Here is a 26,231-nt window from a genome sequence, read left to right on the forward strand (position 1 = left end):
GAAATGCCCTGGGGGAAAGAAGCAAGGATGCACAGGAGCTGAGACACAGGAATGAAGACAGAAGCTCAGAGACCTTTTGGAGAAAGCCATTTTGAAACACAACCTGGGAGCCAAAGGACCAGCAGATGCCAGCCACATGCCTTCCCATTTGACAGAGGTGTTCTGAATGCCATCAGCCTACCTTCAGTGAAGGTATCCTCTTGTTGATGCTCTAGTTTGGACACTTTCATGGCCTTAGAACTTTAAATTTGTAACCTAATAAATCCCCTTTATAAAAGTCAACCCATTTCTGGCAGCATTAGCAAACCAGAACAGGGTACAGAAGCTCAACTGCCTAACTCACAGGGGTACCATAAAGAGCAAATAAAAAACACGTGTAAAATAAGGATACAATTAGTCAGACCCAACATATGAGAAATTCTAAATGTAAATGCTCCACTTTTTAAAGCAATAAATAGCATGGGGAAAGAGCAGAGTTGTTATAAGTTAAAAGAGACTCAAGGGACATGTGAGAGTTTCTGCCCTTCTGACAGCTCCTTTCTGTTTTCAACCTTCAGATCTGTCCTCTAGGCCCGGGAATATCCTCCAACCTATTTATGGAAGATGGAAGTCCCTGCTGCTTGCCAGGTGTCAACCACAGCATCTCACTCCCTCCAGGACCTCTGCGGCTGGAGCTGATGGAGGCTGGTACTCTCCAGGAGCCAGGCCCTGACTGCACTGGGGGAGGGCAGCACCCAGCGTTCCCTATGTCCAGCAGACCCTAGCCCTCTCGTCCTCACCCTGCTCAGCCCTCCCTCTCCTACAGTCATCTCCCTGCCAACCTCCAGTCCTGAAGAAGCCAGAGAACCTCCTGCTTCTTCCACCTCCGTGCCCTCCTTGCCATACTTTGGTAGTTCTCAAACTTCAGTGGGTATAAAAAGGTGCTGGAAGTCCAGGAATCAGTTCACACTCCCTTGCCAGAAGTGTTCTGCCAATAAAATGTGTTCGTGTGAGATGTGGCAAGTGGAAGGGCAGTAGAAGTCATCCATTTCTCTGTGGCAGCAGCAGACATGCAGGCTCCAGTGGCAGCTCGACTCCACATTCTCCTGCGTCAGCAGCTGTGGGACCTGGGACTACAGTAACCACAGCAGTGGTTTCCTGGCTTCCGAGTGGTGGTAGCGACTTTCATTCTCTGGACAGCAACTGTGGTAACCTGAAAGCTAATGGTGTACTGTCCCTCCCCACTCCCAGCTTTCACCATCTCTGACCCCTCCAATGATAAGCACCTAATTGCCATATCAAATCCCTTTTTTCTTGGAATATCTGAAGTGGTTTCTGTTTCCCTGTCTGTGATAGTTTTAAAATGTGTCCACAAATTTTCTAAGTCTCCCTTCTTAAAAGATGGAGTCTAAATCCTCTCCTTTATGTAGGCTGAATTTACCTACTTACTTCTGAGTTCATTTATGTGGCAGAAATGATGCCATATGACTTCTGAGGCTAGGCCATAGTGCTGGTTTGAGGCTGTTGTGTACCCCAGAAAAGGCCATGTTCTTTTTTGTTTTTTTAATTAAATTCAGTTTTGTTGGGGTGTATTCACATACCATACAATCATCCATGGTGTACAGTCGGCTGTTCACAGTACCACCATATAGTTATGCATTTGTCACCCCAATCTATTTTTGAACATTTTCCTTACATCAGAAAGAATCAGAATCAGAATAAAAAATAAAAGTAAAAAAGAACACCCAAATCATTCCCCATATCCCACCCTATTTTTCATTTAGTTTTTGTCTCCATTTTTCTGCTCATCCTTCCATACACTGGATAAAGGGAGTGCGATCCACAGGGTTTTCACAATCACACTGTCACCCCTTGTAATATAAATTGTTGTACAATCGTCTTCAGGAATCCAGACTACTGGGTTGGAGTCTGATAGTTTCAGGTATTTACTTCTAGCTATTCTAATACATTAATACCTAAGAGGTGTTATCTATATACTACATAAGAGTGTCTACCAGAGTGACTTCTTGACTCCATTTGAAATCTCTCAGCCAATGAAACTTTATTTTGTTTCATTTCACATCCCTCTTTTGGTCAAGAAGATATTCTCAATCCCACAATGCCAGGTCCAGATTCATCCCTGGGTGTCATATCCTGTTTTGCCAGGGAGATTTACACCCCTGGGAATCAGGTCCCACATAGGGGGCAGGGCAGTGAGTTCACCTGCCGAGGTGGCTTGGAGAGAGAGAGGGCCACATCGGAGCAACAAAGAGGCACTGAGGGGGAGACTCTTAGGAACAATTATATGGAAGTTTAGCCTCTCCTTTACAGTAACGAGCTTCATAAAGGCAAATCCCATGATAGAGGGCTTAGCACATCAAACCGCCAGTCCTCAGTGTGTGTGAGAACATCCACATCAGTCCAGGTGAGGAAGTCCAATACTTCCGCATTTTCCCCAGCTCCTCAGGGGGGCCCTGCGAATACATATATATATATTTTTTTTTTAATAATTCAATTTTGTTGAGGTGTGTTCACATACGATGCAGTCATGTCATGCAAAGCGTACAGTTGTTCAACATTGTATAGTTGTGCATTCATCAACATTAATTTTTGAACATTTTCATTGCCACACACAGAAAAGCAGTGAGAGTGAAAATTAAAGTGAAGGGGAGCGGCTGGGATAAAAAAGAATACTGGGTGTTCCCCCCCCCCCCCGGTTTTTCTGCTTATCCATCCATACACTGGACAGCGGAGAGTGTGGTCCATATGGCTTTCGCGGTCGCATTGTCGCCCCTTATGGGTTGCAGTGTTATGCAGTTGTCTTCAAGATTCAAAAAAAAAAAAAAAAAGAGACTCAAGGCACAGATATATTAACCAAATGCAATGTGTGAATCCTGCTTCAAAGTATAAAAAGACTTCAAGACAATCAGTGAAACCTGATTAGCATGTATTGAATACTACTAAGGTTTATTAAGTATTACAATGATTTTTTTAAGTCCTAAAAAAAGTCCTTATCTGTTAAAGCTAGATAATTAAGTATTTACAAGTGAAATGATATGTTGTCTCAGATGTGCTTTAAAATATTTAAACACCCTTTCCCCCCAAAAAAGTTAGGGAACAGATCAAACAAAAATAACAAACTGTTGATAATGATTGAAGCTGGATGATGGACACTCAAGGGCTCATCATTATTTTCCCTCCTTGTTATGCTTATAAATTTACAAAATAAGTTAATTTTTTGGGAAAAATTTTGTTCTTTCTAAAATGTACTTTGTTCTTTCTAAAATGAAAATTAAATTTATTCATTCAACAAATATGCTCGGAGAGCCTATTATGTGCCAGAAATTGTTCTAGCTACTGGGGACACATGGTAAATAAAATAAAAGCAATTCCTGCTTTCACGGAGCTTACATTCAAATGAGTAAGACTGGCAAAAGCAAATACGTAATTTCATGTGAGAAGCTCTCTGAAGAAAAAAACGTGGTAGAAGGGAATGAAGAATGATATGGGGAGGCTATCATAGACCGGATGGTGAGGAAAGGCCACTCTGAGAATATGACTTTTGAATGGACACTTGAGTGAAGAAAAAAGCCATGGGAAGTTTTAGGGAAACAGCATTCCAGGCAGGAGAAAGCTGCAAACCCAGTGTGTGAGAAATTCCAAAACACTGTATTTAAAACTCTAGAAGGGGAGGCGGGGCAAGATGGCAGACTGGTGAGCTGTAAGTTTTAGTTACTCCTCCAGGAAAGTAGGTAAAAAGCCAGGAACTGCGTGGACTGGACACCACAGAGCAATCTGTCTTTGGGCATACTTCATACAACACTCATGAAAATGTCGAACTGCTGAGATCAGCGAAATCTGTAAGTTTTTGCGGCCAGGGGACCCGCGCCCCTCCCTGCCAGGCTCAGTCCCGTGAGAGGAGGGGCCGTCAGCTCCAGGAAGGAGAAGGGAGAACTGCAGTGGCTGCCCTTCTGGGAAACTCATTTTACTGATTCAAATTCCAACCACAGATAGACTGAGACCAGACAACAGAGAATCTGAGAGCTGCCAGCCCAGCAGAGAGGAGACAGGCATAGAAAAAAAAAAAAATAACACGAAAAACTCCAAAATAAAAGCAGAGGATTTTTGGAGTTCTGGTGAACACAGAAAGGGGAAGGGCGGAGCTCAGGCCTTGAGGCGCATATGCAAATCCCGAAGAAAAGCTGATCTCTCTGCCCTGTGGACCTTTCCTTAATGGCCCTGGTTGCTTTGTCTATTAGCATTTCAATAACCCATTAGATCTCTGAGGAGGGCCCTTTTTTTTTTTTTTTTTTTTTTTTAATCCTTTTTTCTTTTTCTAAAACAATTACTCTAAGAAGCCCAATACAGAAAGCTTCAAAGAATTGCAATTTGGGCACGTCAAGTCAAGAGCAGAACTAAGAGAGCTCTGAGACAAAAGGCAATAATCCAGTGGCTGAGAAAATTCACTAAACACCACAACTTCCCAAGAAAGGGGGGTGTCCGCTCACAGCCATCATCCTGGTGGACAGGAAACACTCCTGCCCATCGCCAGCCCCATAGCCCAGAGCTGCCCCAGACAACCCAGTGTGACGGAAGTGCTTCAAATAACAGGCACACACCACAAAACTGGGCGTGGACATTAGCCTTCCCTGCAACCTCAGCTGATTGTCCCAGAGCTGGGAAGGTGGAGCAGTGTGAATTAACAAAGCCCCATTCAGCCATCATTTGAGCAGACTGGGAGCCTCCCTACACAGCCCAGCAGCCCAGAACTGCCCTGGGGTGACGGCACTCACCTGTGACATAGCACAGTCATCCCTCAACAGAGGACCCGGGGTGCACGGCCTGGAAGAGGGGCCCACTTGCAAGTCTCAGGAGCCATACGCCAATACCAAAGACTTGTGGGTCAGTGGCAGAGACAAACTGTGGCAGGACTGAACTGAAGGATTAGACTATTGCAGCAGCTTCAAAACTCTAGGATCATCAGGGAGATTTGATTGTTAGGGCCACCCCCCCTTCCCGACTGCCCAGAAACACGCCCCACATACAGGGTAGGCAACACCAACTACACACGCAAGCTTGGTACACCAATTGGGCCCCACAAGACTCACTCCCCCACTCACCAAAAAAAACGCTAAGCAGGGGAGAGCTGGCTTGTGGAGAACAGGTGGCTCGTGGACGCCACCTGCTGCTTAGTTAGAGAAAGTGTACTCCACGAAGCTGTAGATCTGATAAATTAGAGATAAGGACTTCAATAAGTCTACAAACCCTAAAAGAACCCTATCAAGTTCAGCAAATGCCACGAGGCCAAAAACAACAGAAAATTATAAAGCATATGAAAACACCAGACGATATGGATAACCCAAGCCCAAGCACCCAAATCAAAAGACCAGAAGAGACACAGCACCTAGAGCAGCTACTCAAAGAACTAAAGATGAACAATGAGACCATAGTACGGGATATGAAGGAAATCAAGAAGACTCTAGAAGAGCATAAAGAAGACATTGCAAGACTAAATAAAAAAATGGATGCTCTTATGGAAATTAAAGAAACTGTTAACCAAATTAAAAACATTCTGGACACTCATAGTACAAGACTAGAGGAAGCTGAACAACGAATCAGTGACCTGGAAGATGACAGAATGGAAAATGAAAGCATAAAAGAAAGAATGGGGAAAAAAATTGGAAAAATCGAAATGGACCTCAGGGATATGATAGATAATATGAAACGTCCAAATAAAAGACTCATTGGTGTCCCAGAAGGGGAAGAAAAGGGTAAAGGTCTAGGAAGAGTATTCAAAGAAATTGTTGGGGAAAACTTCCCAAATCTTCAAAACAACATAAATACACAAATCATAAATGCTCAGCGAACTCCAAATAGAATAAATCCAAATAAACCCACTCCGAGACATATACTGATCACACTGTCAAACACAGAAGAGAAGGAGCAAGTTCTGAAAGCAGCAAGAGAAAGGCAATTCACCACATACAAAGGAAACAGCATAAGACTAAGTAGTGACTACTCAGCAGCCACCATGGAGGCGAGAAGGCAGTGGCACGATATATTTAAAATTCTGAGTGAGAAAAATTTCCAGCCAAGAATACTTTATCCAGCAAAGCTCTCCTTCAAATTTGAGGGAGAGCTTAAATTTTTCACAGACAAACAAATGCTGAGAGAATTTGCTAACAAGAGACCTGTCCTACTGGAGATACTAAAGGGAGCCCTACAGACAGAGAAACAAAGACAGGACAGAGAGACTTGGAGAAAGGTTCAGTACTAAAGAGATTCGGTATGGGTACAATAAAGGATACTAATAGAGAGAGGGAAAAATATGGCAAACATAAACCAAAGGACAAGATGGCCGATTCAAGAAATGCCTTCACGGTTTTAACGTTGAATGTAAATGGATTAAACTCCCCAATTAAAAGATATAGATTCGCAGAATGGATCAAAAAAAATGAACCATCAATATGTTGCATACAAGAGACTCATCTTAGACACAGGGACACAAAGAAACTGAAAGTGAAAGGATGGAAAAAAATATTTCATGCAAGCCACAGCCAAAAGAAAGAAGGTGTAGCAATATTAATCTCAGATAAAATAGACTTCAAATGCAGGGATGTTTTGAGAGACAAAGAAGGCCACTACATACTAATAAAAGGGGCAATTCAGCAAGAAGAAATAACAATCGTAAATGTCTATGCACCCAATCAAGGTGCCACAAAATACATGAGAGAAACACTGGCAAAACTAAAGGAAGCAATTGATGTTTCCACAATAATTGTGGGAGACTTCAACACATCACTCTCTCCTATAGATAGATCAACCAGACAGAAGACCAATAAAGAAATTGAAAACCTAAACAATCTGATAAATGAATTAGATTTAACAGACATATACAGGACATTACATCCCAAATCACCAGGATACACATACTTTTCTAGTGCTCATGGAACTTTCTCCAGAATAGATCATATGCCGGGACATAAAACAAGCCTCAATAAATTTAAAAAGATTGAAATTATTCAAAGCACATTCTCTGACCACAATGGAATACAATTAGAAGTCAATAACCATCAGAGACTTAGAAAATTCACAAATACCTGGAGGTTAAACAACACACTCCTAAACAATCAGTGGGTTAAAGAAGAAATAGCAAGAGAAATTGCTAAATATATAGAGACGAATGAAAATGAGAACACAACATACCAAAACCTATGGGATGCAGCAAAAGCAGTGCTAAGGGGGAAATTTATAGCACTAAACGCATATATTAAAAGGAAGAAAGAGCCAAAATCAAAGAACTAATAGATCAACTGAAGAAGCTAGAAAATGAACAGCAAACCAATCCTAAACCAAGTACAAGAAAAGAAATAACAAGAATTAAAGCAGAAATAAATGACATAGAGAACAAAAAAACAATAGAGAGGATAAATATCACCAAAAGTTGGTTCTTTGAGAAGATCAACAAGATTGACAAGCCCCTAGCTAGACTGACAAAATCAAAAAGAGAGAAGACCCATATAAACAAAATAATGAATGAAAAAGGTGACATAACTGCAGATCCTGAAGAAATTAAAAAAATTATAAGAGGATATTATGAACAATTATATGGCAACAAACTGGATAATGTAGAAGAAATGGACAATTTCCTGGAAACATATGAACAACCTAGACTGACCAGAGAAGAAATAGAAGACCTCAACCAACCCATCACAAGCAAAGAGATCCAATCAGTCATCAAAATTCTTCCCACAAATAAATGCCCAGGGCCAGATGGCTTCACAGGGGAATTCTACCAAACTTTCCAGAAAGAACTGACACCAATGTTACTCAAACTCTTTCAAAACATTGAAAAAAATGGAACACTACCTAACTCATTTTATGAAGCTAACATCAATCTAATACCAAAACCAGGCAAAGATGCTACAAAAAAGGAAAACTACCGGCCAATCTCCCTAATGAATATAGATGCAAAAATCCTCAACAAAATACTTGCAAATTGAATCCAAAGACACATTAAAAAAATCATACACCATGACCAAGTGGGGTTCATTCCAGGCATGCAAGGATGGTTCAACATAAGAAAAGCAATCAATGTATTACAACTCATTAACAAGTCAAAAGGGAAAAATCAATTGATCATCTCAATAGACGCTGAAAAAGCATTTGACAAAATCCAACATCCCTTTTTGATAAAAACACTTCAAAAGGTAGGAATTGAAGGAAACTTCCTCAACATCATAAAGAGCATATATGAAAAACCCACAGCCAGCATAGTACTCAATGGTGAGAGACTGAAAGCCTTCCCTCTAAGATCAGGAACAAGCCAAGGATGCCCGCTGTCACTACTGTTATTCAACACTGTGCTGGAAGTGCTAGCCAGGGCAATCCGGCAAGACAAAGAAATAAAAGGCATCCAAATTGGAAAAGAAGAAGTAAAACTGTCATTGTTTGCAGATGATATGATCTTATATCTAGAAAACCCTGAGAAATCGACGATACAGCTACTAGAGCTAATAAACAAATTTAGCAAAGTAGCGGGATACAAGATTAATGCACATAAGTCAGCCATGTTTCTATATGCTAGAAATGAACAAACTGAAGAGACACTCAAGAAAAAGATACCATTTTCAATAGCAACTAAAAAAATCAAGTACCTAGGAATCAACTTAACCAAAGATGTAAAAGACCTATACACAGAAAACTACATAACTCTACTAAAAGAAATAGAAGGGGACCTTAAAAGATGGAAAAGTATTCCATGTTCATGGATAGGAAGGCTAAATGTCATTAAGATGTCAATTCTACCCAAACTCATCTACAGATTCAATGCAATCCCAATCAAAATTCCAACAACCTACTTTGCAGACTTGGAAAAGCTAGTTATCAAATTTATTTGGAAAGGGAAGATGCCTCGAATTGCTAAAGACACTCTTAAAAAGAAAAACGAAGTGGGAGGACTTACACTCCCTGACTTTGAAGCTTATTATAAAGCCACAGTTGCCAAAACAGCATGGTACTGGCACAAAGATAGACATATAGATCAATGGAATCGAATTGAGAATTCAGAGATAGACCCTCAGATCTATGGCCGACTGATCTTTGATAAGGCCCCCAAAGTCACTGAACTGAGCCATAATGGTCTTTTCAACAAATGGGGCTGGGAGAGTTGGATATCCATATCCAAAAGAATGAAAGAGGACCCCTACCTCACACCCTACACAAAAATTAACTCAAAATGGACCAAAGATCTCAATATAAAAGAAAGTACCATAAAACTCCTAGAAGATAATGTAGGAAAACATCTTCAAGACCTTGTATTAGGCGGCCACTTCCTAGACTTTACACCCAAAGCACAAGCAACAAAAGAGAAATAGATAAATGGGAACTCCTCAAGCTTAGAAGTTTCTGCACCTCAAAGGAATTTCTCAAAAAGGTAAAGAGGCAGCCAACTCAATGGGAAAAAATTTTTGGAAACCATGTATCTGACAAAAGACTGATATCTTGCATATACAAAGAAATCCTACAACTCAATGACAATAGTACAGACAGCCCAATTATAAAATGGGCAAAAGATATGAAAAGACAGTTCTCTGAAGAGGAAATACAAATGGCCAAGAAACACATGAAAAAATGTTCAGCTTCACTAGCTATTAGAGAGATGCAAATTAAGACCACAATGAGATACCATCTAACACCGGTTAGAATGGCTGCCATTAAACAAACAGGAAACTACAAATGCTGGAGGGGATGTGGAGAAATTGGAACTCTTATTCATTGTTGGTGGGATTGTATAATGGTTCAGCCACTCTGGAAGTCAGTCTGGCAGTTCCTTAGAAAACTAGATATAGAGCTACCATTCGATCCAGCGATTGCACTTCTCGGTATATACCCGGAAGATCGGAAAGCAGTGACACGAACAGATATCTGCGCGCCAATGTTCATAGCAGCATTATTCACAATTGCCAAGAGATGGAAACAACCCAAACGTCCTTCAACAGATGAGTGGATAAATAAAATGTGGTATATACACACGATGGAATACTACGCGGCAGTAAGAAGGAACGATCTGGTGAAACATATGACAACATGGATGAACCTTGAAGACATAATGCTGAGCGAAATAAGCCAGGCACAAAAAGAGAAATATTATATGCTACCACTAATGTGAACTTTCAAAAATGTAAAACAAATGGTTTATAATGTAGAATGTGCGGGAACTAGCAGTAGAGAACAATTAAGGAAGGGGGAACAATAATCCAAGAAGAACAGATAAGCTATTTAACGTTCTGGGGATGCCCAGGAATGACTATGGTCTGTTAATTTCTGATGGATATAGTAGGAACAAGTTCACAGAAATGTTGCTATATTATGTAACTTTCTTGGGGTAAAGTAGGAACATGTTGGAAGTTAAGCAGTTATCTTAGGTTAGTTGTCTTTTTCTTACCCCCTTGTTATGGTCTCTTTGAAATGTTCTTTTATTGTATGTTTGTTTTCTTTTTAACTTTTTTTTTCATACAGTTGATTTAAAAAAGAAGGGAAAGTTAAAAAAAAAAAAAGAAAGAAAGAAAAACAAGGAAAAAAAAAAAGATGTAGTGCCCCCTTGAGGAGCCTGTGGAGAATGCAGGGGTATTCGCCTACCCCACCTCCATGGTTGCTAACATGACCACAGACATAGGGGACTGGTGGTTTGATGGGTTGAGCCCTCTACCATAAGTTTTACCCTTGGGAAGAGGGTTGCTGCAAAGGAGAGGCTAGGCCTCCCTATATTTGTGCCTAAGAGTCTCCTCCTGAATGCCTCTTTGTTGCTCAGATGTGGCCCTCTCTCTCTGGCTAAGCCAACTTGAAACGTGAAATCACTGCCCTCCCCCCTACGTGGGATCAGACACCCAGGGGAGTGAATCTCCCTGGCAACGTGGAATATGACTCCCGGGGAGGAATGTAGACCCGGCATCGTGGGACGGAGAACATCTTCTTGACCAAAATGGGGATGTGAAAGGAAATGAAATAAGCTTCAGTGGCAGAGAGATTCCAAAAGGAGCCGAGAGGTCACTCTGGTGGGCACTCTTACGCACACTTTAGACAACCCTTTTTAGGTTCTAAAGAATTGGGGTAGCTGGTGGTGGATACCTGAAACTATTAAACTACAACCCAGAACCCATGAATCTCGAAGACAGTTGTATAAAAATGTAGCTTATGAGGGGTGACAGTGGGATTGGGAATGCCATAAGGACCAAACTCCACTTTGTCTAGTTTATGGATGGATGTGTAGAAAAGTAGGGGAAGCAAACAAACAGACAAAGGTACCCAGTGTTCTTTTTTACTTCAATTGCTCTTTTTCACTCTAATTATTATTCTTGTTATTTTTGTGTGTGTGCTAATGAAGGTGTCAGGGATTGATTTAGGTGATGAATGTACAACTATGTAATGGTACTGTAAACAATCGAAAGTACAATTTGTTTTGTATGACTGTGTGGTATGTGAATATATCTCAATAAAATGATGATTAAAAAAAAAAAAAAAAAATGTAGCTTATGAGGGGGACAATGGGATTGGGAAAGCCATAAGGACCAAACTCCACTTTGTCTAGTTTATGGATGGATGTGTAGAAAAGTAGGGGAAGGAAACAAACAGACAAAGGTACCCAGTGTTCTTTTTTACTTCAATTGCTCTTTTTCACTCTAATTATTATTCTTGTTATTTTTGTGTGTGTGCTAATGAAGGTGTCAGGGATTGATTTAGGTGATGAATGTAAAACTATGTAATGGTACTGTAAACAATCGAAAGTACAATTTGTTTTGTATGACTGCGTGGTATGCGAATATCTCTCAATAAAATGATGATTAAAAAAAAAAAAAAAAAAAAAAAAAAAACTCTAGAAGGACCCACACAAAACTATTAATGTGATCATCTGGAGGTTCATCTCTGGAGAGTGAATTTCATTGGTATTTTTTAGTTTGTTTTACTGCTTTATTTGCAGTAGTCTCATTTTATACACTTCCATATTGCTGGAATATGTTACAATAAATGTTACTTCTCTAATTTAAAAAAAAAAAGGATAAATTTAAAACACCACACAACATATACAAAACTTCAAAAGTCCCTGGTTTCCTACAGAAAAATGTCTGATCTGCTTGACATGCCAAGAAGACCTGCCAAGACTGGCCACTGTGTCAGCTCCCACAATTCCTACCAGTGACATCTAACTGCTTCAAGCTTTTGTGCTTCTGCTTAGACTGTTCCTCTGCCTAGACTGCTCTCCTGTGTTCCCATACTTATACCCTCCTGTTCTCAAAAGGTTATCCCTGATCCCTGAACTAGATGTGAGTGGCACTGTTGTTGGACCACAAAAGCACCTTGGTGTAATCTTTTACCGTGCCCCTTACCCCAGTGTATTTAAATTATCTGAGATTGTGTCTATGGTAGCTTGGAGCTATATATCCCATAAAAACATGTTCTTAAACTTAACCCATTCCTGAGGGTGAACCCTCATAAGTAGGACCTTTTGAAGAAGTTACTTCAGTTAAGGTGTGGCCTAGATGAATTAGGATGCGTCCTAATCCGCAGGGAAGGCCACAAAGGAAAAAGTCAGAAGCTGAATGTCAAAGGAATCCCAAAGAGAAGGGAAATGGCAGGAGAGGCCATCATGTGCATTGCCATATAACAGAAAAGCCAAGAAGCAAGGATTTCCAGCAACCAGCCTAGATTGCCACAGTCTTCTGGGGGAAAGCACCACCTTGATGACACCTTGATTTTGGACCTCTCCTCGTCTCAAAACCGTGACCCAATAAATTCCCATTGTTTAAGCCAACCCTTTGACAGGTATTTGTTTTGACAGCTAGGAAACTAAAACAATGTGTTTCCCTAACCAACCTGCAAGCTTCCACAGTGCCTAAGAGAATGTCCAGAAATGTCTGTAAATTCCAATAACATGAAGAATATAGGAAAAGGAAAAGGTAAGGGTCCTCCTTACTCACTTGGCAAATTACCAATCCATTCATTTATTCAACATGAATTTCCTGTACACTTACTATGTGCCAGGCACTGTGCTAGGCCACTGGGATATATTGCCCTCATGACACTTAAAGATTAATAAATAAGGCAGACATTTATTAAGTAACATCCAAATAAAAACTCATAGAGCTGCATTGTAAAGGAGAGGTACAGGGGCTATGGAAGTAAATAATAAGAGATCCTGACCTAATATGAGGCAATAATGTTGAAAAGGGAAGACTATCGCAGGCACAGAGAAAAAGAATGAGTAAATGCTCTGAGTCACAAAAGAAGACCGGAACTTCAAGAATCAGAATAAAAGACAACGTGGCTAAAATGTAGTTTGACAGGAGATGAGGCTAAGGAGATAAACATGTGCCACATATTGTTAAGAATTATTCTGAGTGCAGAACATGTAGCAGGAATGGAAAACATATTTGTTTAAAGAACAAAAGAATAATCTTTATCCTAAAAGCAATAAAAAGCTATTAAAGAACTTCAAACAGGAGGGTGACATGAACAGATTTGCACATTTTAAATATCAATCCAGCCTCAATATAGAAATTGGACTGGAAGGGGCAAAAGTGGGAAGGAAGGTAAGAGGATACTGCAACAGACCAACAAAAGATGATGGTACGACTTCTACTTCTGGTAAAGGCAGTTTAGATGACACAGACCAATTCTCCTGCTGAAGGCAACTGGAAAAGTAACCTCAAACAAAGCAAGCAAACAAAAATGTGTGTGTATATCTGTGTTGGTGTATGTATGTGTGTGTATACACAAAGACATACATATCCATAAATACAGGTTTGTATATATGCATTTGTACACATCTGTATGTGTGTATATATGTTAGCAGGTATCAGAAACCGAAAAAGAAAAGAATTAAAAAAACAGCATCCAAGAAAGGTAAGATACCCAAGAAGGTTAGCCTACAATTGGGGACTGCTTTTCTTGAGGTTTTTGAAAATTCTGGAAGTTGTGGGAGACAGGGGTGAGAGGCAAAGGAGTAGTTCTGACAATCAGGTGTGACCAGGGGACAATGACCAGAGTCCAAGGCTGACGGTGAGAGGGCGAGCAGGAGAGGGCTACTAAACCCCTTCACTTTGGATTGGGACCCCAAAATGCCACGCAATATGACTAAGGATAAAATTACATACATAAGCTTTCATTGGGACTGCAGCTCAACTGAATTCTCTCAATTACTGAAACTAGAATAAAGTTTTTCTGGATTACAGATAGAATAATCATTTCTAGAAGAAAAGAAAGTCATCCTAAGCCTCAAATTATTTCTAACAAAAAATTATGGAAATACATAATCTAACACAGTAAGAAATAAGGCTGACTGGAAGATAAGACAACATGAACAAAACTGAGCAGAAACAGATTCACAGGGATCCATTAATTGCTTTTATCCAGACACACTTTAAAATAACTCTGCTTGAGTCCCCTTGAGGAGCTGGTGGAGAATGCAGGGGTGTTGGGCTTCCCCACCTCGATGGTTGCTGATGTTCTCACAGACATAGGGGACTGGTGGTTTGATGGGTTGAGCCCTCTACCACAGGACTTGCCCTTGGGAAGACTGTTGCTGCAAAGGAGAGACTAGGCCTCCCTATAATTGTGCCTAAAAGCTTAGAAGCCTCTTTGTTGCTCAGACGTGGCCCTCCCTCTAGCTAAGCCAACTTGGCAGGTGAAATCACTGCCCACCCCACTACGTGGGATCTGACACCCAAGGGAGTGAATCTCCCTGGCAACGTGGAATATGACCCCTAGGGAGGAATGTAGACCCAGCATCGTGGGATGGAGAACATCTTCTTGACCAAAAGGGGGATGTGAAAGGAAATGAAATAAGCTAAAGTGGAAGGGATTCCAAAAGGAGCCTAGAGGTCACTCTGGTGGGCACTCTTACGCACAATATAGACAACCCTTTTTAGGTTCTAGTGAATTGGAGTAGCTAGCAGTAAATACCTGAAACTATCAAACTACAACCCAGAACCCATGAGTCTTGAAGACAATTGTATAAAAATGTAGCTTATGAGGGCCTGACAATGTGATTGGGAAAGCCATATGGACCATATTCCCCTTTGTCTAGTTTATGGATGGATGAGGAGAAAAATGGAGGAAGGAAAAAAAAAAACAAACAAACAAAGGCACCCAGTGTTCTTTTTTACTTTAATCGCTCTTTTTCACTTTAATTATTATTCTTGTTATTTTTGTGTGTGTAGTAACGAAGGTGCCAGGGATTGATTTTGGTGATGACTGCACAACTATGTAATGGTACCGTGAATAATCGAAAGTACGCTTTGTTTTGTATGACTGCATGGTATGTGAATATATCTCAATAAAATGAATTTTAAAAAAAATTATGCCTAAGAGGCACCTCCAGGGAACCTCTTTTGTTGCTCAGATGTGGCCTTTCTCTCTCTAAGCCCAACTTGGCAAGTAAATTCATTAACCTCCCCCCAACCAGGGACATGACTCCCAAGGGAATGAATCTCCCTGGCTATGTGGGACATGATGCCCAGGAATGAGCCAGGCCCTGGAAGTGAGGAATTGAAAATGCCTACTTGACCAAAAGTGTGTGTGTGGGGTGGGGGGGGAAGAAAAGTACCAAGCTGAGGTCACAGTGGCTGTGAGATCCCAAATAGAGTTGAGAGCCTCTCCTAGAGGTTTCTCTTACACAAGTCCAGCTAGACATTCCAAATGACCACAATATGCCATATCCTTACCCAAAGTAGTCCCCAAATACCTAGGTCCCTACCTGAGATTCTATAAAATATTCACTTGCTAAAAAGACTGAAAGAAAAGATGTCAAGATGTTATGAACCTTATTTCTGGGTGTAAGAATTGCAGGAGATCAAAATGTACAAAAAAGTACATGATAATTGTTTAACAATAATACTTCACAAGAATACAGGCTCTGAACCAGACTGTCTGCATTCAGATACTACCTTTGCTTCTTACTAGCTGCACTGACCTTGGGTAGGTTCCCTAGCTCCTCCAGGCTTCTGTCTCCTGATCTATAAAATAAGTATAATAGGAGTATTGACCTATCCTAGCTTCGTTATGTGGATTAAATTAAATACTTAGAAAGCATGTATAAGAATGTTTGGCAGATTGTAAGTGCTTAATGAATATGAGTTATAATTTAAAAAAAAAAAAAACTCTGCTTACTATGTTCAAAAATATAAAACACAAGATTGAGAATTTCAAAAGAGAAGTATACACTTTAAAAAAAGAACCCAGGAGAACCTAACATGGTGGCTAGGTAAGACAGGGCAAAAAAACACCTCCATGAAAAATACTAGATAAAAACCAGAAAGTGACCCAGAATACCGGTATCAACGATGCGCCAGCTGGACAAGGTCTGCTAGTACCACAGGGGTCGTATACTTGGTGAAACCAGGAGTCTGCATTCCGAAACAAGTGAGTAAGCCGGCTGGAAGACCCGCAGCCATGCTGCAGTGTGGGGAAGCCAGGGGTTGGCATTTGGAGACCGACTGGTTCTTTGAAAAAAAAAAGGAAAAAACCCAGGAGTGGCTACAGTTGTGACAATGGGAACCATGCAGTAAAACACAGCACGAGAGGGCTCAGCTGGCCTCTTGGTGTCTGGCCTGGAGGATAGACCGTTGCAGATATGCTCAGGGCCAGGGGAGCGGAGGGGAGAGCCGGAGGCAGAAAGAAACCCCGTGGCTCGCAGCTGGCTCCCCGGAGGGCTGGATAAACTCCTGCCTGGGGCCGTGCCCACAGCCCAGAGCCCCGCCAGTTGTCCCGGAGCTGGGAAGGAAGAACTGTGCGAGGAGGGGGGGGTTGAGATGCCCCGTTCGGCCATCTTTGCATCAGGCTGAGAGCACCCCTGCATAGCCCAGCGGCCCAGGGCTTCCCTTGAGGGACAGCGCACACTGGTGACGAGCACAGCATTACCTCAGCAAAGGTCCTAGAAGACCACAGCTGAGAAAGGGGGCCCGCTCGGAATACCCAGGGATGCTACGCCAAGTCCGGTGGTTTCTGGGTCAGCGAGAGAGAAGGTCTGGGACTGAAATGAAATGAAGGCTAAGACTCTTGCGGCGGCCCTGAATGTCCAGGAACCTGGGGAGTTTGAATATTAAAGCTGCTCTTCCTCCCTGGCCACCCGGACACACACCCCACATTCAGGGCGGACGGCGCCAGCAACACACCCAAACTGAGTTCACCAACTGAACCCCACAAGAATCATTTCCCCACACACCACGGGAACAAGGTGGAGGAGAACTGACTTGAGGGGTATAAGTGACTCGCGGACGCCATCTGCTGGTTAGAGAAAGTGTACGCCACCAACTTGTAGTTCTGAAAACTTAGATTGCTATCTTTTTTTTTTACAACTTGAAAGAACCCTATCAAGCAAAGCAAATGCCAAGAGGCCAAAAACAGCAGAAAATCTTAATGCATATGATAAATCCAGACGATATGGAGGACCCAATTCCAAACACCCAAATCAAAATATCAGAAGAGACAGAGTACTTGGCACAATTAATCAAAGAACTACAATCGAGGAACAAAAACATGGCAAAGGATTTAAAGGACATCGAGAAGACCATGGCCCAGGATATAAGCGACATAAAGAAGACCCTAGAAAAGCATAAAGAAGACATTGCAAAAGTAAATAAAAAAATAGAAGATCTCATGGAAATAAAAGAAACTGTTGGCCAAATTAAAGACTATGGATACTCAAAATACAAGATTAGAGGAAGTTGAAAAATGTCTCAGTGTCCTAGAAGTCCACAGAACAGAAAATGAAAGAACAAAAGAAAGAATGGAGAAAAAAATCGAAAAAATCGAAATGGATCTCAGGGATATGACAGATAAAATAAAACCTCCAAACTTAAGACTCATTGGTGTCCCAGAAGGGGAAGAGAAGGGTAAAGGTCTAGAAAGAGTATTCAAAGAAATTGTTGGGGAAAACTTCCCCAACCTTCTACACAATATAAATACACAAAGCATAAATACCCAGCAAACTCCAAATAGAATAAATCCAAATAAACCCACCCCGAGACATATTCTGATCAGACTCTCAAATACTGAAGAGAAGGGAGCAAGTTCTGAAAGCAGCAAGAGAAAAGCAATTCACCACATACAAAGGAAACAACATAAGACTAAGTCGCAACTACTCAGCGGCCACCATGGAGGCGAAAAGGCAGTGGCATGACATCTTTAAAAGTCTGAGAGAGGGAATTAAAAACTTCTTAGGCATCTACCACTATTACATGAGTTTGTTGTTTAATTGAAAATATTGTATTGTTTTACCTTCTTTCATTATCTGCCTAGGGTCTATTCTTGATAAACCCAGTTTGATGATGTTTTTTACTTTCTGCTACTGTGGAATTAAACCATTTTGCATTATGATTCCTTGACAATAAGAGCCCATGAGACAAAGTTTTTGCTGGTTCTCACTCAGGTGTTAATAACATCCTGTAATGCTTCCCTACCTATCAACTAGGAATTTTCCCATTTGTTAAATGTTGTTTTATTATTCAAATGTCTATCTGGAATACATATTTTTTAAAATTATAAATATTTGCAGTAAAAAAAAAAAAAAAAAAAAAAAAAAAAGTCTGAGAGAGAAAAATTTCCAACCAAGAATACTTTATCCAGCAAAACTCTCCTTCAAATTTGAGGGAGAGCTTAAATTTTTCACAAACAAATGCTGAGAGACTTTGCCAATAAAAGATCTGCCCTACTTCAGATACTAAAGGGAGCCCTGCCAACAGAGAAACAAAGAAAAGAGAAAGAGATATAGAGAATTTTAACAGACATATGTAGAACCTTACATCCCAAATCACCAGGACACTCATTTTTCTCTAGTCATCACGGATCTTTCTCTAGAAGGGACCATAAGCTGGGACATAAAACAAGCCTCAAGAAATTAAAAAAAAAAAAATTGAATATACTCAAAGCACAGTCTCCAACCACAATGGAATACAAATAGAAGTCAGTAATTTTTGAATTGTAACTCCACTATTTACTTCCTACATCATATAAAATACACAAACTCTAAAGACAAATCAGTGGTTTTGAACTCAATATAAAATACGTCATTTTAGACAACTATATAAAGGTGGGGGAATGGAGGAGTATAGGAACATAGTTTAGGTGTCCTATTGAAGTGAAGGTGGTATCAAAGAAAAACAAGATTGTTACGGATTTAAGAGGTTAATTTTAAGCCCCACAGTAAACACAAAGAAATTATCAGAGAATATGACCATAGAGATGAAAAATAGAGTATGAGTTAAAAGAAATGGGGGAAGGGACAATGGGGAGTTAAGAAATGAGTGTAGGGTTGCTGTTTGAGGTGAAGGGAAATTTCCAGTAATGGATGGTGGGAAAGAACATTACAACATTCTAAATGTGATTAATTCCACTAATGGAAGGCTAGTGAAGGGGTAGAATGGGAAGATTTAGGCTGTATATATGTTTCCACAATTGAAAAAAAAAAAACAAGACAGTCTAAATAGATGACAACTGAATGCCAAGGATGGACCTGGATGGGATTAGAGGATGGAGGACAGGAGGCTCAAAGGGACACAGTTGTGACATAAGGAAAAGGAAATACAGAATGTAAGCTTTGTATCATTGTTGAATCTCTTGTACTTCTTAGCTGCACTTAATGGGATTGCATAAAAGAATGTTCTTATTCATGGGAAGTATATATGTGAATTATAGTGTTTGTTCAAGGGTGTGAGCAGCTAGCTCTCATATGTTCAGAAGACAGAACAATAGATGATGGATGATAGATAGGGATGGAGAGAGGGAGGGAGGGAAAGAAATAGCAGTGTGACAGCATGTTAAAGTTGGTGGATTGGGGTATCGGGGGAGGGGGTCAGGGTATGCTGGAGTTCTGTGTATGGGGTTTGTATTGTTTTTGCAACTGTTCCTATAGCTTTGAATTTATTTCAAAATAAAAAATAATAATAATAAAAAACATATATATATGTTTTACAGCCAAACTAAAATTCTATATGCAGTGAAAACATCCTTCCAGAATAGAGACAAAACATTTTCATACAAAGCCAAAGAATTTGTCACCAACAGAATTACAATAAAAGGAAATATTCTTCAGCCAAAAGGAAAATAATTCCAGATGAAAACTCACAGATGCAAGAAAGAAAGAAAAGCAATGATAAATACATGGGCAAGTGATAAATATGTGAGTAAAGGATAAAGACGTGGGCAAATCTAAATGAATTCTGACAGTATAAAATAAAAATAATGTCTTGTAGAGCTAAAAATGGGAAATTAAAACAGAATTACACATTTAGGTTGGGAAGGTGGATAAATGAGTTAAAGTTATTGCATTGACCAAGACACTGTATGTACCATCTAACTTGTGACTTTGATAGATCAAGAATTTGTATTATAATCTCTAGGTTACCCAGTAAAAGAATGATAAAAAATATATAATTCCCAAGGCAATAAAGGGGAGAGGGAGGAGAATAAAAAAGAATCAATCAATAGAAAGATAGATAAATAGATGAATAGACAGAATGGTAAGCCAAATGTAGCATAAATACTAAAATTGATAGATCTTGGTATGGGGAGGGGTATGTTGGAGTTCTCTGCAGAGTGTTTGCACTATTTTGCCACTTTCCTGTAAGTTTGAAATTTAAAAATAAAAAGTTTTTTAAAAAAATCACTCAAAATGAAGGTAAGACAAAACATGGACTTTAACAACTGTTCAAAATCAACGCAGGGTGTTGATAGTGGAGTGGTATACAGGAATCCTATATTTTATGAATGATAGTTCCATAAACCCACAACTTCTCTAATAAAAGTTTTTCAAAAATGAAGTCAAGAAATGAGGGAAAAAAAGAGCATTAATCAGACAAGACAACCAAAAAAGTATTTAATAAGGTGATATATTAAAATCCACAAATATCAATAATTAAATTGCACATCATAGAAGAAATACTCCAAATAAAGGATTTTTTTATAACTATGTGTTGTTTACATGCTTCATATTTAAAACATGAAGTTACAGGAAAAAATGAAAGTAAAAGGGTAGAAAAAGATACAGCACACAAACGCCAATGAAAAGAAATCTGGTACTGTTATATAATTACCAGACAACATGATTATTTGCAGTTATGGTTATGTTTGTAAAAAATTCAAAATAATCTAGACCGAATTTACTAGAATTATTAAATGACCTTAGCAAGGTTGTTAGATACAAGATTTAATGAACAGAGAGGATTATGGGACAATGGAAAAGTAGGAAACGCCAAGAATCAGTCTCTCCATGAAAACAGCTATTGAACTGGAAGGAACTGTATGATTAACTATTTTAGAACTCTGGAATGTAGTGGAACACCATGTAGCATCTACAAGCTGAATGAACAGGCTGGTAAATTCAGTAAATACTGGTGAATTTCGCCCTCCATGTAGCCACAATCATTCCCCATCCCCCAAACACATGACAGGTAACATCGGGGACTTTAGCCTGGACTCCTGGTGCAGCTTTCTGGTGCCAGGGTGGGCTAAAATAACCCAGTCCTCCAAAATCCATGGACGTGTGGCCCGACCGCTGATCAATGCTTTTGATCACCCAATTCAGAGCACTAGTGGGCCAGTTCTGAGAGTGGCCATTGTTCCAACCCCCTCAGGCAAAAGTGGCAGGGGACTCTGAAAGAAGCAACACCTATTATTTTTTTCTCTTTCTTCCCACTCCCTGTCTGGGAGCAAAAATAGCTTGGAAAAGTAACAAATTGAGAGCTTCAGCCTAAACAGCAAAATCAACAATAACACAAAAATAGCAATCCCAAAGAATTGAAGAACTAGATTTCCAGAGCTAAAACAAGATAATACTCAGAATGTCCAATTCTCAACAAAAAAAATTACAAAACACACAAAGAAGCAGGAAAGTCTAACCCATTCACAGGAAAAAAAAAAGAATTTGCCATACATTGGAACTATTAATCAGAGACTTTAAACCAACTGCCTTAAATATGTTCAATAAGCTAAAGGAATCCATAAAAGAGAACTAAAAGAAATTAGGAAAGTGTTGGAGGAACAAAATAAAGACAAAAATTAATAAAACAGAAGTTTTGGAGCTGCAAAATACAATAAATGAAATGAAACAATCACTAGATAATTTCAACAGCAGAATGGAAAAGCAAAAGAAAAGATCAGCAAACATGAGGAAAAGACAATTGGAATTATCCAGTGTGAGGGGAGCAAAAAGAAAAAAACAAAGAAGAAAAACTAGCAGAACCAGACGGACATGTGGGACACTATCACAAATACCAAAAGGACAAGAGAGAAAAAGACAAAGTATTTGAAAAAATAATGGATGAAAACTTACCAAATCTGATAAAAGACATGAACATACACATCCAGGAAGCTCAAGAAATTCCAGGCAGGATAGATTCTAAGAGATTTACACTATGACACATTATAGTGAAATAGTCAAAATTCAAAGAAAGAGAATATTTTGAAAGCAGCAAGAGAAGACTCATCACACAGATGGAATCCTCAAAGATTAACAGCAGAGTTCTCATCAGAAACCATGGAGGCAAAGAGACAGTGGAATAACATATTTAAAGTCCTTAAAAAAAAATGTCAAAGATTCCATAACCAGCAATACTCTCTCTCAAAAATGAAGGCAAAATTAAGACATTTACAGATAAACAAAAACTGGAAGACTTCAGTACAAGAAACTTGCCTTTTAAGAAATGCTAAAGGGAGTCCTTCTGGCTTACAAAGGACACTAGACAGTAACTCAAAACCATAAGAAGAAATAAAAAACATTGCTAAAGGTAATTACATAGGTAAATATAAAATCCTGTATGTTTAGTCTACACAGGATACCTGCTTCCCTTCTATCTTATATGACTTAGCAGATGACGAATAAAATATTTGAAATCTATGTAAAGGGGCACAGATGTATAAAGATGTATTACAGATGTATAAAGATGTAATTAAGACATCAACAATATAAAGACACAGTGATGGAGATACACAGGAGGAGAGTTTTTATACTACTGAAACTAGGTTGGTACTAGTGGAATTAACTTTAGTTTAAGATGTTAACTGTAATTACAAAGATAACTACTAAGACAGTGTTCTGGTTTGCTAATGATGCCATTATGCAAAATACCAGAAATGGATAGGCTTTTATAAAGGGGGTTTCTTTGGTTACAAAACTATAGTCTGAAGACCATAAAGTGTCCAAGGTAAGGCATCAACAACAGGGTACCTTCACTGGAGAAAGGCCATTGGCATCTGGAAAACCTCTGTTAGCTAGGAAGGCACATGGCTGGTGTCTGCTCTGGAGTTCTGGTTTCAAAAGGGCTTCCTCCCAGGACATTACTCTCTAGGCTGCAGCAGCGAGCTCCTTGTGTCTGAGCTTCTTATATAGGACTCCAGTGTTTTAATTAAGAGCCACCCTGGATGGGCAGGACCCATATCTCCTTGGACATTATCCAATCAAACATTTCACTCACAGTTGATTGAGTCACATCTCCATGGAAATTATCCAATCAAAGGATTCCAACCTAATCAACACTAATACATCTTCCCCCACAAGACTGCATCAAAGAACATGGAGTTTGGGGGGACATAATACATCCAAACTGGCACAGACAGTAACTTAAAAGTACAGAGAAAAGGAAAGAGGATAATTAAAATGGTACACTACAAAAGAGAAATGAAAAGGCAGTAATGGAATAACTGAGGAAAGAAAAAACATACAAGACACACCCCAAAAAAAAGCTAAATTGTAGAAGTAATTATTTCCTTCTCAGTTATTACCTTTCATATCAATGGATTAAATAACCTTATCAAAAGGCAGAGACTGGCAGATTGGATGAAAAAGCACTATCCATCTATATGTTGTCTACAAGAGACTCAATTTAGATACAAAGATATAAAGAGGATGAAAACAAAAAGGTGGAAAAAGATATTCCACACAAACAATAAGCAAAAGAGAGCCAGAATGACTATATTTTTGTCAGACAAAATAGATTTTAAATCAAAAAAGATAACAAAATACAAAGGATATCATATATTGATAAAAGATTCAATCCAGCAAGAAGATATAATAAACATATATGTACCTCACAACAGCGCTCCAAAACATAAAGCAAAAACTGACAGCACTGAAGACAGAAATATAATTCTATAATACTAGTTTGAGACTTTAATACACCACTATCAATAATTGATAGAACATTTAAACAGAAGCTCTACAAGGAAAGAGAGGACTTTAAAAACACTATTAACCAATAACACTTAATGGACATATGTAGAACACCACACCCAAAACAGTAGAATACATATTCTAGTCAAGTACTGTGCCGGTTTGAGACTGTTGCGTATCCAGGAAAGACTATGTTCTTTTGATCCACTCTGGTGGGTAAAGACTTATTGTGGGTGAGATCTTTTGATTTGGTTGTTTCCATGGAGATGTGACCCCACCCACTCAAGGTGGGTCTTAATTACTTTACTAGTGTCCTCTATGAGAGGATAAAAGGAAGAGATCTTTTGAAGAGAGCTCAAAGAGACACTTAGAGAGAAAACACCCAGAGACATTTTGGAGACAGCCCTTGAAATCAGACATTCGAAGTTGCTAAGCTAAGAGATGAAGCCCAGAGTTTGCCCTGGAGAAGCTAAGTGAGACCCCACAGACCCTTAGAGAAGGCCACTAGAATTAGAAACTGAAAGCAGCACAACCTGGGAGCAAAGGACCAGCAGACACCAGTCATGTACCTTCCCAGATAACAGAGGTGTTCCAAATGCCATTGTCCTTTCCTCAGTGAAGGTATCCTCTTGTTGATGGCTTAGATTGGAGGCTTTTATGGCCTTAGAACAGTAAACTTGTGAACTAATAACACTCCATTGCAAAAGCCAATCCATTTCTGGTATATTGCATTACAGCAGCTTTAGCAAACTGGAACAAGTACGCATGGAACATATTTCATGATAGACCATATGGTAATACACAAATCAAATCTTAAAAAATTTAAAAATACTGCAGTCTTAAGGAGAGGCTAAACCTGCTTATAATTGTGCTAAGTGTCTCCCCCTGAGTGCCTCTTTGGTGCTAAGATGTGGCCTCTCTCTCTAACTAAGCCACCTTGGCAGGTGATCTCACTCTCCTCCTCCACTACATGGGACCTGACTCCTAGGGGTGTAAATCTCCCTGGCAACACAGGATATGACTCCCGGGGATGAATCTGGACCCAGCATTGCGGGATTGAGAACATCTTCTTGACCAAAAGGGGGATGTGAAATGAAATAAAATAAAGCTTCAGTGGCTGAGAGATTTCAAATGGAGTCGAGAGGTCACTTTGGTGGACAGTCTTATGCACTATATAGATAACACTTTTTAGGTTTTAATGTATTGGAATAGCTAGAAGTAAATACCTGAAACTACCAAGCTCCAACCCAGTAGCCTTGACTCTTGAAGACAACTGTATAACAATGTAGATTACAAGGGGTGACAGTGTGATTGTGAAAACCTTGTGAATCGCACTCCCTTTATCCACTGTATGGATGAATGAGTAGAAAAAAGGGGACAAAACTTAAATGAAAAATAGAGTGGGATGGGGGGATGATTTGGGTGTTCTTTTTTATTTTTATTTTTTATTCTGATTCTGATTCTTTCTGGTATAAGGAAAATGTTCAAAAATAGACTGGGGTGATGAATGCACAACTATCTGATGGTACTCTGAACAGCTGATTGTACACCATGGATGACTGTATGGTAGGTGAATATAGCTCAATAAAACTGAATTAAAAAAAAAAAAAATACTGCAGTCTTTACGTACTGCACCCAGATCAGTATGATGTACCCAGAGCAGTATAATGCAGTTTATTATTTACAAGTCTGTCTCCATCAAGCAGACAGACCATAAGCTTCTAAGAAAAGGATCTGCATCTTTTTTCACCTCTGTATCCACAGTGCCTAGAATCAAAGATATTCAGTAAATGCTTACTAAATTACTTATTTTGCAATATTAACCCATTTTGCAGATGCAAAACAACTCAATACATACCCCATCTAGTCCTTAAGATTTCCTTACCTTATAATAATGTTCCAAGAGAATCCTGACTACTCCCTCCACACTTTCTGCCTCAACAGGCTTCCTGGCAAACTGGAGTAGGTACTGCAACGCGTCTGCTGGGGAAGTAGCTTTACACAAATCTATGTGGAGTGCTGCAGATTTACTTGGTTTTGTCAGTCGGAGTTTCTTAGTAGTGATTTCCTCTTGTTGTTGCTGCAAGGG

The 26,231-nt window shown here is 39.6% G+C and overlaps 1 protein-coding gene across 3 annotated transcripts in view; it reads right to left on the reverse strand.

Moving 5' to 3' along the window:
- The window catches only part of INTS4 (integrator complex subunit 4), a 237,356-nt gene that overhangs the window by 207,550 nt on the left and 3,575 nt on the right, over nt 1-26,231 (reverse strand). For all 3 annotated transcript variants that reach the window (XM_037840819.1, XM_037840820.1, XM_037840818.1), the window contains exon 2: nt 26,028-26,222. In XM_037840819.1, the coding sequence (XP_037696747.1) occupies nt 26,028-26,222 (195 nt within the window). The remainder of the gene's footprint in view (nt 1-26,027; nt 26,223-26,231) is intronic.

This window comes from Choloepus didactylus, chromosome 6, assembly GCF_015220235.1.
Source record: "Choloepus didactylus isolate mChoDid1 chromosome 6, mChoDid1.pri, whole genome shotgun sequence".
NCBI classification, from domain to species: domain Eukaryota; kingdom Metazoa; phylum Chordata; class Mammalia; order Pilosa; family Megalonychidae; genus Choloepus; species Choloepus didactylus.